Here is a 14,213-nt window from a genome sequence, read left to right on the forward strand (position 1 = left end):
TACTATCTATCTATTACTTTTTTTATATTTAATTTTTTTTATTTTACTTAATGATTAAAAAAGTGTGTATTAATAAAGTTATATATATATTTTTAATTTTTTCTTAATAATTAAGGATGGTAAAATAAATACTTAAAATAAAATGATAAAAAAATAAAAAAATTTAAAATGCACTTGGGTAGTAGATGAGTAGTAATAGGATAGTAATCCTATCACTACCCTAAATAGAAAAAATAAATTTTAATAATATATTTTAAATGATATATAGGATAAATAAGCTAATAAGAATGCTCTTTATATTTGTATGCTAGTCTAAATTACACATCGTTTGAGAATTTGATTCGTAAAAGATTATAATTCTAAGCTTCTCATTTAAATTAAATCTACGTGTGCACAGTGCATTCACACCATCATGCAAATGTGTGTTTATATACATACATATATATATATATATACATACATTTATATTGAGGGCCATTGGTTATTTCAAACCTAACTGACCGACATTCTCCCAGTGTGGCGCGTGGCTCTTACGCTCCATCCCAATCACTTTGTTTATTTTTTTCCTCCAATATTGAAAATGCGGTTTTATGTATTTCTAAAATGCAATTCATTTTTTCTCATGTATCTTTAATTTCTATTATGTCTTTTTTCTTTAGAAAAATAAAAACAAAAAATATAGTCTCTTGGACTTTTGTCCATAAAATGTATCCTCTATTCTGTCTTTGACAGAGTATGAAATTTATAAACTCTGTCTTTGACAAAGTTTTGCTATCTCACAGATGGTGGTCTGTAGAGGTTTGCAATATGGACTATACCATATAGTTATAGTTGTGTACTGGGAATCTATTAATATTGTAGTTGACTTGTTATGTATGTTTAGTTGTAATGTCCATTATTAATGAATGCAATATATTTTATCAAAAAAAAAAAAGATAAAAGAAATAAAAGATGTGAAATTATGAAACATATAACAAATCAAATGTTTAAAACTCATTATATTGAAACCATAACAGGACATGCATTGCCCTAACATTATAAGACCAATTAGATATGTACAAAATAATAATAATAATTTTATGATAAATAAAGAATTAAAATAAAAGAATTACAATTAGATTAATATGAAAGGCATTACCATAGAAAATAAAACAAATGATATGATAAATTAAAGACCAATCATGAATTAATACATAAATTTGAACATAAAAATAATAATTACATTTTATAAAATGATAAATAATATCAGTCCAACGACTATTATTTATTTTTATAAATTCTTGTACAAAATAAAATAAAGATAATTGCTATTTTTTTAAGAATATTATTATTTTAGGAATAATAATATTTTTATATTTAAAAATAAATATAAAAAGTATTTTCATGAATTATTGTGCATAGAGTGCGCGCACAGTCATACCTAAGGCTGAAAATCGATCTGGTTGGTTCGGTTTCAGTCCAAAATTAAAACGACCGATCGGTTTTTATTTGTATAAAACCGGCTGAGCCGACCTACTAAGGGAGAGAAAACCGACCCGAGTTCTTGTCAGTTTGGCAATCTTCTCATCGGTTTTCCCTTAAGAGTCTCTTAAGAAAAATCTTCAACTTTCCCGAACCCAAAACACCAAAAAATAATTAGAAAAATCAAACTCTTAGACATGATTGGTACAATTAACAAATATGAAGCAACATATCACAACTTCAAAAATACTGTACATTCATATTACTAAATTTCATAATCAAATAGATATGGAAGCAAAGTTAGCAAATCGAGACCCAGAAAAATTGAAATTTAAAATTAAACCGAGAGCAACGACATTGGGGCGAAGATGAGTCGACGATTTGAGAGAGAGAGAGAGGGAGAACTAAGAAATGCGAGAGAGATGCGAGAGGGAGGGAGAAAGGGAGATGCAAGAGAAAGGGAGAACCGAGAGATGAGAGTGATATACGAGAAAGACAGCTGGACACTGACCACTGCCCATTGGTTGGAGGGAGAATGGAGAGACATGTGAGAGATGATAGAGTTTGAGAGAGAAACGACGGTCGAGAAATGAAGGAGGGGGAGGGGGGCTCGACCCAAAACGATGCCGTTTGGTGTATTAAACCAAACGACGTTGTTTCAATTATTTTTTTTAAAGAAACCGTTATAAATGACGCCATTTAACTCACTTAAGTTAAACGACGTCGTTTTATATAATAATAAAATTATATATATATATTATCTCAACCAGTTCTCCGATTTGAACCGTGTTCAAATCGAAATCAAATCGACCAACGTTGGTTTCTAACATTTTCTTTCGTCGGCCGACCGGTTCTACACCGGTTTCGACATGTTCCAGACTCCAACAACCAGTTTCGATCGGTGACGGTCAGTCCCATTAGTTTTTGTACAGGCCTACTTGCAACAGGGCAAGCAAAGATGCTCACAACCTGGGTCAAGAACTTTGAAGAGCAACAATGCTCACGCCAAGGTGAGTAGCGCAAGAGAAATGTTTAGAACTCATTATATTGAAATCATAATAGGATACGCATTGTTTTATTTGTTACAAGACCAATTAGACATGTACAAAATAATAATAATAATTTTTTTTATAAATAAAAATTGAAATAAAAGCATTACAATTAAATCAATATGTAATGCATTGCCATAGAAAGTAAAACAATGGATATGATAGATTAAAGATCAATCATGAATTAATGCATAAATTAGAACCTAAAAATAATAATTGCATTTTGTAAAATGATAAACAATATTAGTCTAACGACTATTTTTTATTTTTATGAATTATTGTACAAAATAAGATGAAAATAATTACTAGTTTTTTTTCAAAATAATATATAGGAATAATAACTTTTAAAATTTTAAAATAAATATAAAAAGTATTTTTAAATTATTGTGCATAGAGTGCTCACACTAAGGCAAGTAAAGAGTACTCGCAACCTGGGGCGAGCACTTTGAAGATCAACAATGCTTGCCCTAAGGCGAGCATCACAATAGAAATGTGAAACTTGCACGAGAGTAAAGGGAAAGTACTCGCCCATGGGAGAGAAAAAAAAGTATGCCCAAGGCAAACATAAGTGCTCGCGCCTGAAGCAAATTGCTTGGCCGGTGTCAAGCAACAACAACTCGCATCGAGTGAGCAATAACATCGAGTGCTGGGTTGGGCAACGACATCATCTCACACGTGACACATGGGATGAGCAAAGAGTGCTCGCAATTCTAGACAAGCACTTTAAAGAGCAACAATGCTCGACCAAAGGTGAGCACAACAGAAGGAATGTGAATTTCGCCCTTTGGTCGAGTAGAGTGGAAAGGGAGAGTGCTCGGCTTTAGAAAAGAAAAAAATAAAGCTCGAGTTAAGCATAAGTGCTGGCAGTTGAAATGAGCAAAGAGTGCTCGCCCCGGGGGGGCAACACCATCTCGCACTGGGGCAAGAAAATATTGCTTGGAACCTGGGGCAAACACCCTGAAGAGCAACAATGCTCACCCAAAGGCAAACACCGTAGGAGGAGTGTGAAGCTCACCCAAAGTGAAAAGGGAGAGTGCTCGTCTTGGGAGAATAAATTCAAACGGAAACGAACGTAAGTATTGGCAGCCAAAGCGAACAACAACATTTCAAATCAAGGCGAGCAATAATGGCTAGCATTGTTGCTCTTCAAGATTGTACTAGCACAATTGTGGCTAGCAGTGCTACATCCCCCCACAGCACACCATGGATATTTTAGGCAAAAGCCACGTTTTTCCACATTCAGCAACGATAATTAAGCAATTTCAAATCCGCTATGAGCATCAGGCATAGGATATCATCAGGCAAAGCAACAGAAGACACGAATCAGTAATAGGGATACCAACGTTTCTCACAAAACACAACCTAATTACAGATGAAGATGACCACATTCTGAAGAACGACAGTCCGAAAGAAATTAATGTCCCATGTCATACAACCTAACAAATCATAAAGCTCAATGGTAAAAATTTAATGTCGCCATCAAACACAAATTGCAATGCATGTACAATAGCCACTTTTGTTTTAGAATAAACATATTCATTATTAATACAAAAGTTTTTATAATACAATAAACAAGTTTGAAAAGAGATTACATATTAAAATGCAATAATATAAACGTAGGATGAACTGAAGCTGACCCGGTTGTGATTCCCCAGGTAAGCACCCACAACTTCAACAAATTTTGGAAATATTTAACTAAAATAAAAAATAAAATATTAATTCCTGGTGGGTGAGAGGTGCTCGTGGCTTGTGTAAAGCACAAGTCCATTCTCTCATTTTCTGTACTCGTTGGTTCGCCATATTCTCAATCTCTCACTGTCTGAATTCTTGATCAGATCACTGTTTCTTCTCTACTCTACAAATCCTAACCCCCCTAAAAAAAAACCCAAGATGAAGGAGTAGGAGAAGAAGCTTCAAAGTCCCTAGAACCCAGGTTGAGATTTGGTGGTTAATGTGTTAGAGAGAGAGAGAGATAGAGATAGAGAGAGAGAGAGAGATGGATCAAAGGAAGACAGACGAGAATTTGAAGGCGGATATAGCACCTTCATCGACCTCTCAGCCTCACAATCGCTGCCAAAATACGCAACACGATTCCAGGTTTCTGTTTTTTGACCCCAACAATTTAATTAATTTATATGACTACTGTTTGAGTTAGTCATAATCAATAAATTAGCAATTAATTTAAGTTGAACTTAAATCTCTTGAGAGAATCAAGTGAGCGTTACGTTTGAAAACCCAATAAGAACATTGAATTGAAAACTCAAAAGGCATAAGTTCTTGAGATAATAGAGTTGCTAGTTTTCATCTATATATAAATATCACATGGAGTCGTTGTTGGGTTATCGTGTCGTTGGGGTCGAGTTGAAGAAATGCTTGAATTTGTCGTCTTGTGTTTTTGGCTTGACTTATTATTTTCGGGCTACGTCTCAGACAAAGGGCTGATGTTGAAATGAAGGACCCAATTGCAGCGAGAAAGGTTCAGAAGGCTGACCGTGAAAAGCTGAGGAGAGATCGGTTGAATGAGCAATTTCTTGAGCTGGGGAACACATTAGGTAGAGTATTGCACCTTTTAAGTTTTTTTTTTTTTTTTTTCAGTCTCGCCTCGAACCCGCTGTTGGATTTGGTTACATGGGAAAACCAAAAATAACTAGAAACTTGAAATATCTTTCTCAAAATAGTTTATTTCCATTAAGGAAAATGATCAATCCCCAGCGTTTATGATATTATTCTGCTAAAATCTTCCAAAAATACGTCACAGGTCTATGAATCTGGTTGATACACATGTTCGTATATTTTTGAACATTTTGCTCATGTGTCACAAGAAGAATTTTACTCTATGGTTTGGAGTTGGAGAGAGATAAACATAGTGCGTGTCCTTCAGCCTTTATTGCTGCTTGTGTGGATCTCATCTCCCAAGTGACATTAGATACTTAATTGATGCTGTAGGGCCTGCACTCGATGTCAGTGAGTTCATTCATGGGTCTATGTATTTGCAGTCTTGAATATGTCTCGTATGTTTGTGTATGAATGACACTTTGCAGAAATTCTAGCGAGTTCCTAATTAAGTGATCAGCAGCATTGGCTTGTATTCTCTTTATGACACTTGTTTGCTATTTGTTTTGCTACTTCAGTCAGTTCAGTAAGGCGGTGAATTGAATGAAAAAACTATTCACCATTTGCTTATATATTGAGCTGATAGCACCATGAGAACTGCTGGGTTGGTTGAAATATTTTATAGTGAACATTTGCTAATATACAGAACCCTTTTTCCACGAAAGAACTGAGATTTTTTTAGAGTTATTTGTGTCATGCCAAAATAAGTTGCTCTTGCAAGGCTTGAGCTTTTCTGGATTTCTGTGCCAGTTGATCAGTTACACCATTGTTGGCTAATTCTTTACTGGCAGAGTCTATATATTAAGGTGCTGCTAAAACATAGGTTGGCTTCTTTCTTTCTTGAAGTTGCTTGCCTCTACTTTGGAACTTGTTTTGGTTTCTCATTATATAGAACACTGTTGGCTTACTTCACATATAAAAAGGTCAATATAGTTTTTGTTGAAAAGAAGTTGAGGTATAGCTCTCTCACCAGATATAAACTCCGTGCAGGAACTCAAATGGCTCTAAAATATATCTTCTCCTTTCCAACAGTAGACTGAAGCCTCGATAAAAGGCTGAAAGGCAAAAAATACAAAGCTGTGGAAGTCTTAGTAATCGATTTGATCTCTGTAGAGGAACTTAAAATTAATGGAAGCTACTTCATATTCTTACTTTTGAAATGATATAGTTTTAGTAAGTGGTTACTAATTTTCAGCGAAGACTTTCTGTTGATTGTGGGCTATATATATAGACTTTAGACAGGCCCCAGTTACACGTTCACTTGCTATGATTTGATTTTGCTAATCCATACTTGTCAAAGTGGAATTGATTCTGACTTGAGAGCTTTTGTATTTAACTTGGCTGTCAATGCGTCCTGCTGCTCGAGCATTTACTTTTCACTGGACTTCTTACTCTGGTGATTATAAGTTGCTTCAACTTTAAATGTTTACAATTTACATTCAAAATGCAGATCCAGATAGGCCGAAGAATGACAAGGCAACCATCCTTACAGACACAGTCCAAGAGCTGAAGGATTTAACTGCTGAAGTCAGCAGACTTAAAGCTGAGTGTGCAGCACTTACTGAAGAAGCTCGTGAGGTGATGTTATCGTCTTGTTACCTCAAGGTTGTGAAGCCTATTTATGCTGATATTATCTCTCGTTTTTCAATATATACAGCTAACACAGGAAAAGAATGAGCTCAGAGAAGAGAAGGCATCATTAAAATCTGACATTGAGAGTTTGAATGTTCAGCATCAGCAAAGACTCAGGGTTATGTTCCCATGGGCTGCCATCGATCCTTCTGTTGTAATGGGTCCGCCTTATTCATATCCAGTTCCTGTACCTGTCGCTCCAGGCCCAATTCCTATGCATGCATCTCTGCAGCCGTTTCCCTTATTTGGGAATCAGAATTGTGGTACCATTCCTAATCCCTGTTCGACTTTCATCCCTTATCCAACTCCTCCCAACCCTCCAATGGAGCCTCCATCAGCACAACATGCTTCCACTTCCCAGATTTCAAGCAAACAAGAATCCCAAAGTAAGTCCCTAGATCATCACAGGACCAGGACCAGCAATGTTGAAAGATCTGATGATTCTAATGATGTCGCAACAGAACTTGAATTGAAGATGCCTGGATCATCAGCAAAACAGGTCAGTTTAATGAACTTTAGAAGCAATTTTTGCGGAAAATCTCAGCGAATGAAAGACTGATTTGGTTACTGCAGGATCTATCTTCCGGAGGAAGGAAAGGCAAGCAATCACAGAGGAAGGAAAGAAGTGTTACTGAAAATAGTTCTTCATGTAGGTATTCTTCATCTCTAGGTCTTCAAGATAGCTCCTCCAACAATGCGAGTGACATGCCGAAGTCCAAAAACTGAGAACTTTTATGGTTGTCTGAATCCATCTCCATCGACCTTACTGAACTGCAAAGCTCTCAAAGATGTCTCGACTATGATACCCTGATTGTATCGTCCAATTCGACTTTCATATCCCGATATCGTCTCCTCCAATAGCCATCTCCAATTCGAAAGCAAGAGATATTCTTTTGGTGGTTAGGAATCTCAAAGAAAGTTGTGGAGTAGATGAAATATTGTTGTGATTTATATGTAGGATGTCCCTAGCATTTTGGTAACTTGTAAATGGGCTAATTGGCACTTTTAGTTTTAGTAATATTATCCAGACTAATGTTATATACAATCGTAGAATGAGCAAGCGTCATGCAGTCGCTTTAAAAAAGAGTGAGGTTCATTATTAAAAAATTAATTATTTTTTATATGATTTTCATATTTATTTATTTTTTTTTTAAAATGATTGTGCACTACTTACGCATTCACGATTATAATTATGTTTCTCTATTATCCATACTTTTAGCCTACCACACTTGAAATTAAGGTGGCAAAGGCAAACCTCACACCATTTTGGCGGGCCGTGGCTTTCTAACATTCCTATAAAACTCTGAAATGGGCTGGAAAAGGCGTCTGCTTTGGGAAGTTTAGGTTGTTTTTGGATATTAAATTCAGTTGAGATGATAAAATATTATTAAAATATTATTTTTTAATATTATTATTATTTTGAGATTTAAAAAAGTTAAATTGTTTATTATATTTTATGTTGTGATTTGAAAAAGTTATAATGATGAGTTGAGATGAGTTGATGTGAGTTTGGTAACCAAATGATGAAAGTTGCATAGATAAAAACGACGTCGTACCACATCAAAGACATCCGAATTTAACGTCGCCCGGAGACTGAAGTAATACGTTTCTCGGGCGATTTCCCTCTGTTCTGTTGGAAGGAAATGATGAAAGGTAGAAGATGAAGATCGTAACGTATAACGTGAATGGGCTTAGATCCCGCATTTCTCAGTTCGGCTCCCTCCCCAAATTGCTCGATTCCTTCGATGCCGATATCATTTGCTTTCAGGTGCTTCTGTGTGTTTGTGAGTGGGTTTGAATTTGTATGAATTCGCGTTTAGAATTTAGTTTATCCGATTCTGAAATTAATCAGGAGACCAAGTTAAGAAGGCAGGAGCTGACGGCGGATTTGGCAGTGGCGGGCGGTTACGAATCGTTCTTCTCGTGCACGCGTACGTCCGATAGAGGCCGAATGGGGTATTCCGGTAAGGTGATTGCTTGAGATTCTCAACAAAAATAGACAAGTATTGAAGTTGGTTTCGCGCGCGCGCAAACACTAAAGCGCTGTGTTAACTTTCCTTTATTGGCGGCAGGTGTTGCTACATTTTGTCGTGTAAAGTCAGCTTTTTCGAGCACCGAAGTGGCCCTGCCGATTGCAGCTCAGGAGGGCTTTACGGGACTTGTTGAAAACTCTCAGAATAGAAAATGCGAAGCACGCAATGAAATAGTGGATGACCTTGAGGATGAGTTTGCCAAAGAGGAGCTTCTTAAGGTTGACAGCGAGGGCCGATGTATTATCACGGATCATGGTCATTTTGGTGAGCATTAAGCGGGACATATTATTATTGCTCTCTGAAATACTAATAAAGGTAATATCCTTTCCTTTTCAATTGATTATATAATGCAATTTTTTCTTTTTTGCTCTCTTGTTTTTCCTCGTGGAATTGGCTAGTTCTGTTTAACTTGTATGGGCCTCGTGCTGAATGCAATGATGAAGAAAGGATCCAGTTTAAGCTCACGTTTTTCAAGATATTACAGGTACCCGCATTGTGTTCCTTAGCATTGGACTCCCCATTTATGCATTCTGGGTTATGATTTTACATTCATTGCATGAAGAGATATGTGTTGGGCTTTACTTCTGAGTGTTGTCTCTAAAAAAGCTTATCTAATCTTAGCATTGCTTATAGTTGAACTCATATGTCTTAACTCTTCTGAGTGGGAAAAAGGGAGGAGATATCAATGTATGGACCAAATAACTTTGTGTTCTCGCAGTCTAAATTCATTAGAAACTCAAACTGGGAACTTAGACAGTTCAATAATAAAGAAATGTACATAGATAGGAAGCCTTTTCGTATATTAAATTCACCTGCTGTATGGTAGATATTCTGCTGGTTTAAGTTAGTGACCATGCCTGTTTATGAAGTTTTGTATTTTCTGGTAATGGGGATGAGTACAAACTAGAAGCATTTATTTGTCAGTCCTTAGTGACACTGGTAATTCATTTATAGAAAAGGTGGGAGTCTCTCTTGCGCCGGGGAAGGAGGATAATTGTTGTTGGTGATCTCAACATTGCACCCACTGCAATGGATTGTTGTGATGCTGGACCAGATTTCGAGATGAATGAGTAAGCTGCTTGTCTGATTTATGCACCGAGATCTTTTCAATCAGTCATGCTGTTATGTTCTTGTAATTTACTACATTACGATTTACAGTTTCAGCAGCCAAAGCTCTGATATTTTTTATAAGAACTGCTTTGTAGATTCAGAAGATGGTTTAGATCCATACTAGTGGAAAGTGGAGGCCCTTTCTCTGATGTTTTTAGAACAAAACATCCTGACAGGTAAGAACTCCACATCGGTAGTTGATCAATGACTACTACTTTCCTAACAAAAAGTTGAATCTTGGTCTGACTGTTAAGTTTTATTTTGTCAGCAAAATGTAGAAATACGATATATTTGAAGTTCTTGTAGTGTGTAGTTTGTATCTCATTTTCATTTTTTTTTTCTTTTTAGACATGCTATCACATATTTTGTGGTGATTGGGCTCTTTCATCATTGTTGTTAGAATCTAACTTTTGACCTTTCTTGATTTGTCCTTTGTTTGTCCATCTTGAGTTTTTGTACAGAAGAGAAGCATACACATGCTGGCCGCAAAATACAGGTGCTGAAGTGTTTAATTACGGCACAAGAATTGATCATATTCTGTGTGCTGGATCATGCTTACATGAAGAGCATCATGACCTGCAAGGCCATAATCTTATGACTTGCCATGTGGAGGAGTGTGACATACTGATACAGTACAAACGGTGGAAACCTGGGAATACAGTTAGGTAAAGGATCTGGTTATCTAGTTGTATTGAGTAATCAATGATGTTGCAAATGCTTTTAAAGATTGTAAAGTTGATAGTAATCTCTCTCTCTCTCTCTCTCTCTCTCTGTTTGTATGTGTATGCCTGCTTGTGTGTCTTTGTGCCTCTATCCATGTGGTTGTCTTTGCATGGTTATGCTACATTCTGAAATGGAAATGCTGTTATGCAAGGAATTTGTGACATTTTTTCCTTGTTCAAAATGTTTAAACCAAAATTATAAGAGATGGCTATGTACATGTAAACTTTATTTGTAAGTCATAATTCAGAAAATATCTTTTGCAAACAATCTTCTTGTTTTCTGCATATCTTATATAAAAAAAAAGAAACTCTTACAAGCTAATTTGCAGATGCATGTCAGTGACCTCCTTTTAGTTCCAAGTACCAAAACTTTTCGCATAGATACCCATCATATGGTACAAGATTGTCATTCCTGCTTATATGCATAGACTTCTTGTATATGTACTCTGCATGTTGCCCTGCAGGTGGAAAGGAGGGCGAAGCATCAAGCTGGAAGGTTCCGATCATGCTCCCGTTTTTACAAGATTGCTGGAAATTCCTGATATTTCTGAACACAGTACTTCTGCTTTATCTGCTAGATATATTCCCATGATTCATGGCGTCCAGCAAACTCTTGGTACAAAAGTGCTTCTCATTTTGTGGATCATAGTCTCAGTATATTATCAGATATTTCCATTTTATACCAATTGATGAAGTCTGCATTGACATTGAGCGGTGAACTATTTTAGGATGATAAGATTTGAGGATGAAGTGGCCACTTTCTTGGTTGAGTTTCATAAAATTTGGTTGCTATTTTAGATTAAGTATCTGCCATTAATCAAGACTTATAGATGAACAGCCACTAGGGTTAGTGGAACATCTAATGCTTTGCCGTCCTGAGCAGGTGTAAACTTCTGCAAGCTCACTGTGCCCTTAGTTGTGTGCAGTGTTGATGAATGAAATGAAAAGAGAAGGGTGCCACTTTTTTATTCCTTTTTGCTGCTGATTTTCTATGTTACCACTGCAAACTTAGAAGGCCCATTGTCTTGTGCAGTGTCAATCTTAACGAAAAGAAAACTTGCTGAACAAATTAGATCCTGTGAGATGTCAGGTTCACTTTCAGACGAAAATATCACATCAGAGACTTGCAATGAGAGAGTGAAGAGGTCATCCAACGACTGCAGTATATCTGGTGTATCTCCTGTTGAGTCTTGTTCTTCAAACCAAGAATCTGAAGGTCTCATTTCTAATACAGCTGAGCATTCCAGAGGTTTTGATGGTGATGCTGCTTATAACATCTGGGTTATTTCAGGAAGTAAGCAGAGCAAATCAATGCCAGGAAATGAAACCATGAAAAAGGCAAGAAAAAGTCAAGGGTCCCAACTCTCATTGAGGTCATTTTTCCAGAGAAGTCCAAACCCTATCAATAATGCTAAAGACTCTAATAGTGGCATTTCAATCAGTCAAGCAGATGTCCTACAGTCTGGTGGTCTGTCCGATACAAGTTCTGTGGTGGATGTTCAATGCAGCGGTTCCCAGCAGCATGCATTGAACTCAAGTACACCCACTCAGGATGACTATGAACTAAGTTCCTCTACTTTGGAGCGGGAGAAAACTAATGCTGCTTTATTGGAGTGGCGAAGGATACAGGAAGTCATGCAGAATAGCATACCCCTTTGTAAGGGACATAGTGAACCTTGTGTTGCACGGGTAGTGAAGAAACAAGGTCCTAATTTTGGTCGCAGATTTTATGTCTGTGCTCGTGCCGAGGTACTCTTTTAGTCATGTCTTATATCTCGATTAGCATCCTTTTGATCTCTCTAATATACGGACTTTTATCATGAAAGAAATTGTTACTTTTAAATTGAAAGAAAAAAGTTAATTACTTTTTAGATATCCATTGAATGATATTCAAGTGCATGACTATAAAACTAAAGGAAAAGTAATACTGAAGCCTATTGCTTGTTTCCTCCATTTGAGTTTCAATTAAATTTGATACCTCTGTTTTGGAATATTGATTGCCTGTGTGTACATTTCAGCTGATGTTAGCTTCTTCTAGTTATAGTTTACATCAACAGTGCAAGGATCATTGGTTATATATCACGCCTGGAATTTGATGTGAATAGGCTATACAGGAATTTTCTGCAATACATCCTGTCGAAAACCTTGGAAAATTGGTGATAGCTACATACGATACTTAGATTGTCTTTTCACCAGCCTATTAGGTCTTCTGTCTAGGCAGGGTACAGAAAGGAAGGTAGATTATATATATATATATATATATATATATATATTAAAACTAAGTGCAGAAATCTCTGTTTTCTTCTTACAGGGACCTGCCTCAAATCCTGAAGCAAATTGTAGTTACTTCAAATGGGCTGCTTCAAAATCTGGGCACTTACGATGATGGTGATTAATGATGTAAAAAATTCAGAGTTATGATTGATGGATTTACCAGTTTGTATCCTTTTTTATTTGCCTTACTGATGATGCTGTGCTGAGAATCAAATTTTGTAATTAAAATCTTTAGGTATTGAGTTCTTCCATTAATCTTTTGTTTGCAATCCTCTCAGGGAGATTTCAATCTGCACTTCCTGGGGAATCCAGCATTTGGCTCCTATGTTGGAAATCACATGTAAATTAACATGTTAGTTTTCAGGTAAGTTAAAACTGCAAGGCCATGATCTTTATTTGCGTTGTTAGTAATATGGTGCCCTAGAATGAATCTTCGGGCCCTTCTATTAGATTTTCTGTAATAATGTGTAGGTTCACCGGATCCTTGTTATTAACTAGTAGTTTTCTTCCCATGAATTATAATAAATACTTGGCAGAGGGAGAGAAATGGAAAATTATTAGGTAATCTCCAATAGTGCTGTACAAAAATCAACGGGACCGACCTAGGATTAATAAACCTCCTTTCTTCTTATTCTCCCGTCTTCTTCCCACCAACGGCATAGCTTGCTGCTCCCCTCCTCCTTCACAACAACACCGAAAGCCAGACCGACGAACCGCAGCGACTCACGCTGACACCAAGGCTGCCAATTTTCTCCCCTAATTGGCCGGTTCTAAACCTCTCCAAAAGCACTGACGAAGTCGGGTTTCAGCCCTACTCTCCAAGTACTGATGATCATGTAGTACATGTCCTGATTTATAAGTTTTGATGAATGCCAAGCACAATGCTTAGCTTTACATGAACAAAAGCGTCCTATTGATTAAGATGATTGGCAATTCAATCTTGTTCTAATTGGATGCTTACTTCGTATGATAAGACAATACAACGCCAATATATATACTGGAATCCTGAGTTCTTCTAGTATTTCATTTGTTTTGTTGGTTCACAACCTCCACCCTGAATTCTTATTTTGTCTGGTCTATCTCCTTATTGTCTGTCTAGGACCTTGGTAAGACCCGTTTTGCCAAAGAGCGTGTAGGGCAGTATAGGTTGTCGAGTCGGGACAAGGACGGTATTCGCAGGACCCTGAAGTGCGAAGGTCGGTGTTGTTTAACAACAAAATAGATAGAATATATAGATCTAATTCAACCATCAGTTCCAGGTCGACTATGCCTCCTGACATAGTTAATGAAGAAGACTGCTCTTTCGAAGAGGCAATTCC

At 36.7% G+C, this 14,213-nt stretch overlaps 2 protein-coding genes and 1 long non-coding RNA gene across 5 annotated transcripts; 2 read left to right on the plus strand and 1 right to left on the minus strand.

Annotated features, from left to right (window-relative positions):
• Positions 1 to 4,234: 4,234 nt before the first annotated feature.
• LOC108997643 (transcription factor bHLH121-like) lies at positions 4,235 to 7,800 on the plus strand. The gene is made up of 5 exons (XM_018973999.2): positions 4,235 to 4,607; positions 4,941 to 5,062; positions 6,574 to 6,701; positions 6,781 to 7,254; positions 7,329 to 7,800. Exons 1-5 carry the CDS (start codon positions 4,507 to 4,509, stop codon positions 7,479 to 7,481), a joined length of 978 nt encoding a protein of 325 aa, XP_018829544.1. The 5' UTR covers positions 4,235 to 4,506; the 3' UTR covers positions 7,482 to 7,800.
• Positions 5,777 to 7,499, minus strand: LOC118349832. The gene is made up of 3 exons (XR_004802764.1): positions 7,388 to 7,499; positions 6,276 to 7,234; positions 5,777 to 6,178 (listed from the first exon to the last, which is right to left on the minus strand). It is a non-coding gene; the product is annotated as an uncharacterized LOC118349832 (long non-coding RNA).
• A 547-nt stretch (positions 7,801 to 8,347) lies between the features above and the next one.
• On the plus strand, positions 8,348 to 13,887 carry LOC108997720 (DNA-(apurinic or apyrimidinic site) endonuclease 2). 3 transcript variants are annotated; one of them, XM_018974094.2, is made up of 12 exons: positions 8,348 to 8,523; positions 8,608 to 8,719; positions 8,828 to 9,052; positions 9,187 to 9,272; positions 9,743 to 9,858; positions 9,994 to 10,074; positions 10,360 to 10,563; positions 11,085 to 11,236; positions 11,654 to 11,836; positions 11,912 to 12,369; positions 12,932 to 13,020; positions 13,173 to 13,885. In XM_018974094.2, the coding sequence occupies exons 1-11, from the start codon at positions 8,416 to 8,418 to the stop codon at positions 13,004 to 13,006; spliced, it is 1,800 nt and encodes a 599-aa protein (XP_018829639.1). In that variant the 5' UTR covers positions 8,348 to 8,415; the 3' UTR covers positions 13,007 to 13,020; positions 13,173 to 13,885. The 3 variants fall into 3 exon arrangements, with proteins under 3 accessions (XP_018829639.1, XP_018829638.1, XP_035538917.1); XM_018974093.2 differs by having other exon boundaries at positions 11,654 to 12,369; positions 13,173 to 13,887; XM_035683024.1 differs by lacking the exon at positions 13,173 to 13,885 and having other exon boundaries at positions 11,654 to 12,369; positions 12,932 to 13,144.
• Positions 13,888 to 14,213: the final 326 nt, after the last annotated feature.

Source organism: Juglans regia, chromosome 11 (assembly GCF_001411555.2).
Source record: "Juglans regia cultivar Chandler chromosome 11, Walnut 2.0, whole genome shotgun sequence".
Lineage (NCBI taxonomy): Eukaryota > Viridiplantae > Streptophyta > Magnoliopsida > Fagales > Juglandaceae > Juglans > Juglans regia.

What these genes read in the sequence shown, in the direction of transcription:
- LOC108997643 (XM_018973999.2), top strand. Translation starts at nt 4,507, where the DNA reads ATGGATCAAAGGAAGACAGACGAGAATTTGAAGGCGGATATAGCACCT. An exon ending in AATACGCAACACGATTCCAG is followed by an intron (nt 4,608 to 4,940) that starts GTTTCTGTTTTT and finishes GCTACGTCTCAG; the next exon opens with ACAAAGGGCTGATGTTGAAA. An exon ending in TTACTGAAGAAGCTCGTGAG is followed by an intron (nt 6,702 to 6,780) that starts GTGATGTTATCG and finishes CAATATATACAG; the next exon opens with CTAACACAGGAAAAGAATGA.
- LOC108997720 (XM_018974093.2), top strand. Translation starts at nt 8,416, where the DNA reads ATGAAGATCGTAACGTATAACGTGAATGGGCTTAGATCCCGCATTTCT. An exon ending in CCAGATTTCGAGATGAATGA is followed by an intron (nt 9,859 to 9,993) that starts GTAAGCTGCTTG and finishes ACTGCTTTGTAG; the next exon opens with ATTCAGAAGATGGTTTAGAT. An exon ending in ATGTCTGTGCTCGTGCCGAG is followed by an intron (nt 12,370 to 12,931) that starts GTACTCTTTTAG and finishes TTCTTCTTACAG; the next exon opens with GGACCTGCCTCAAATCCTGA.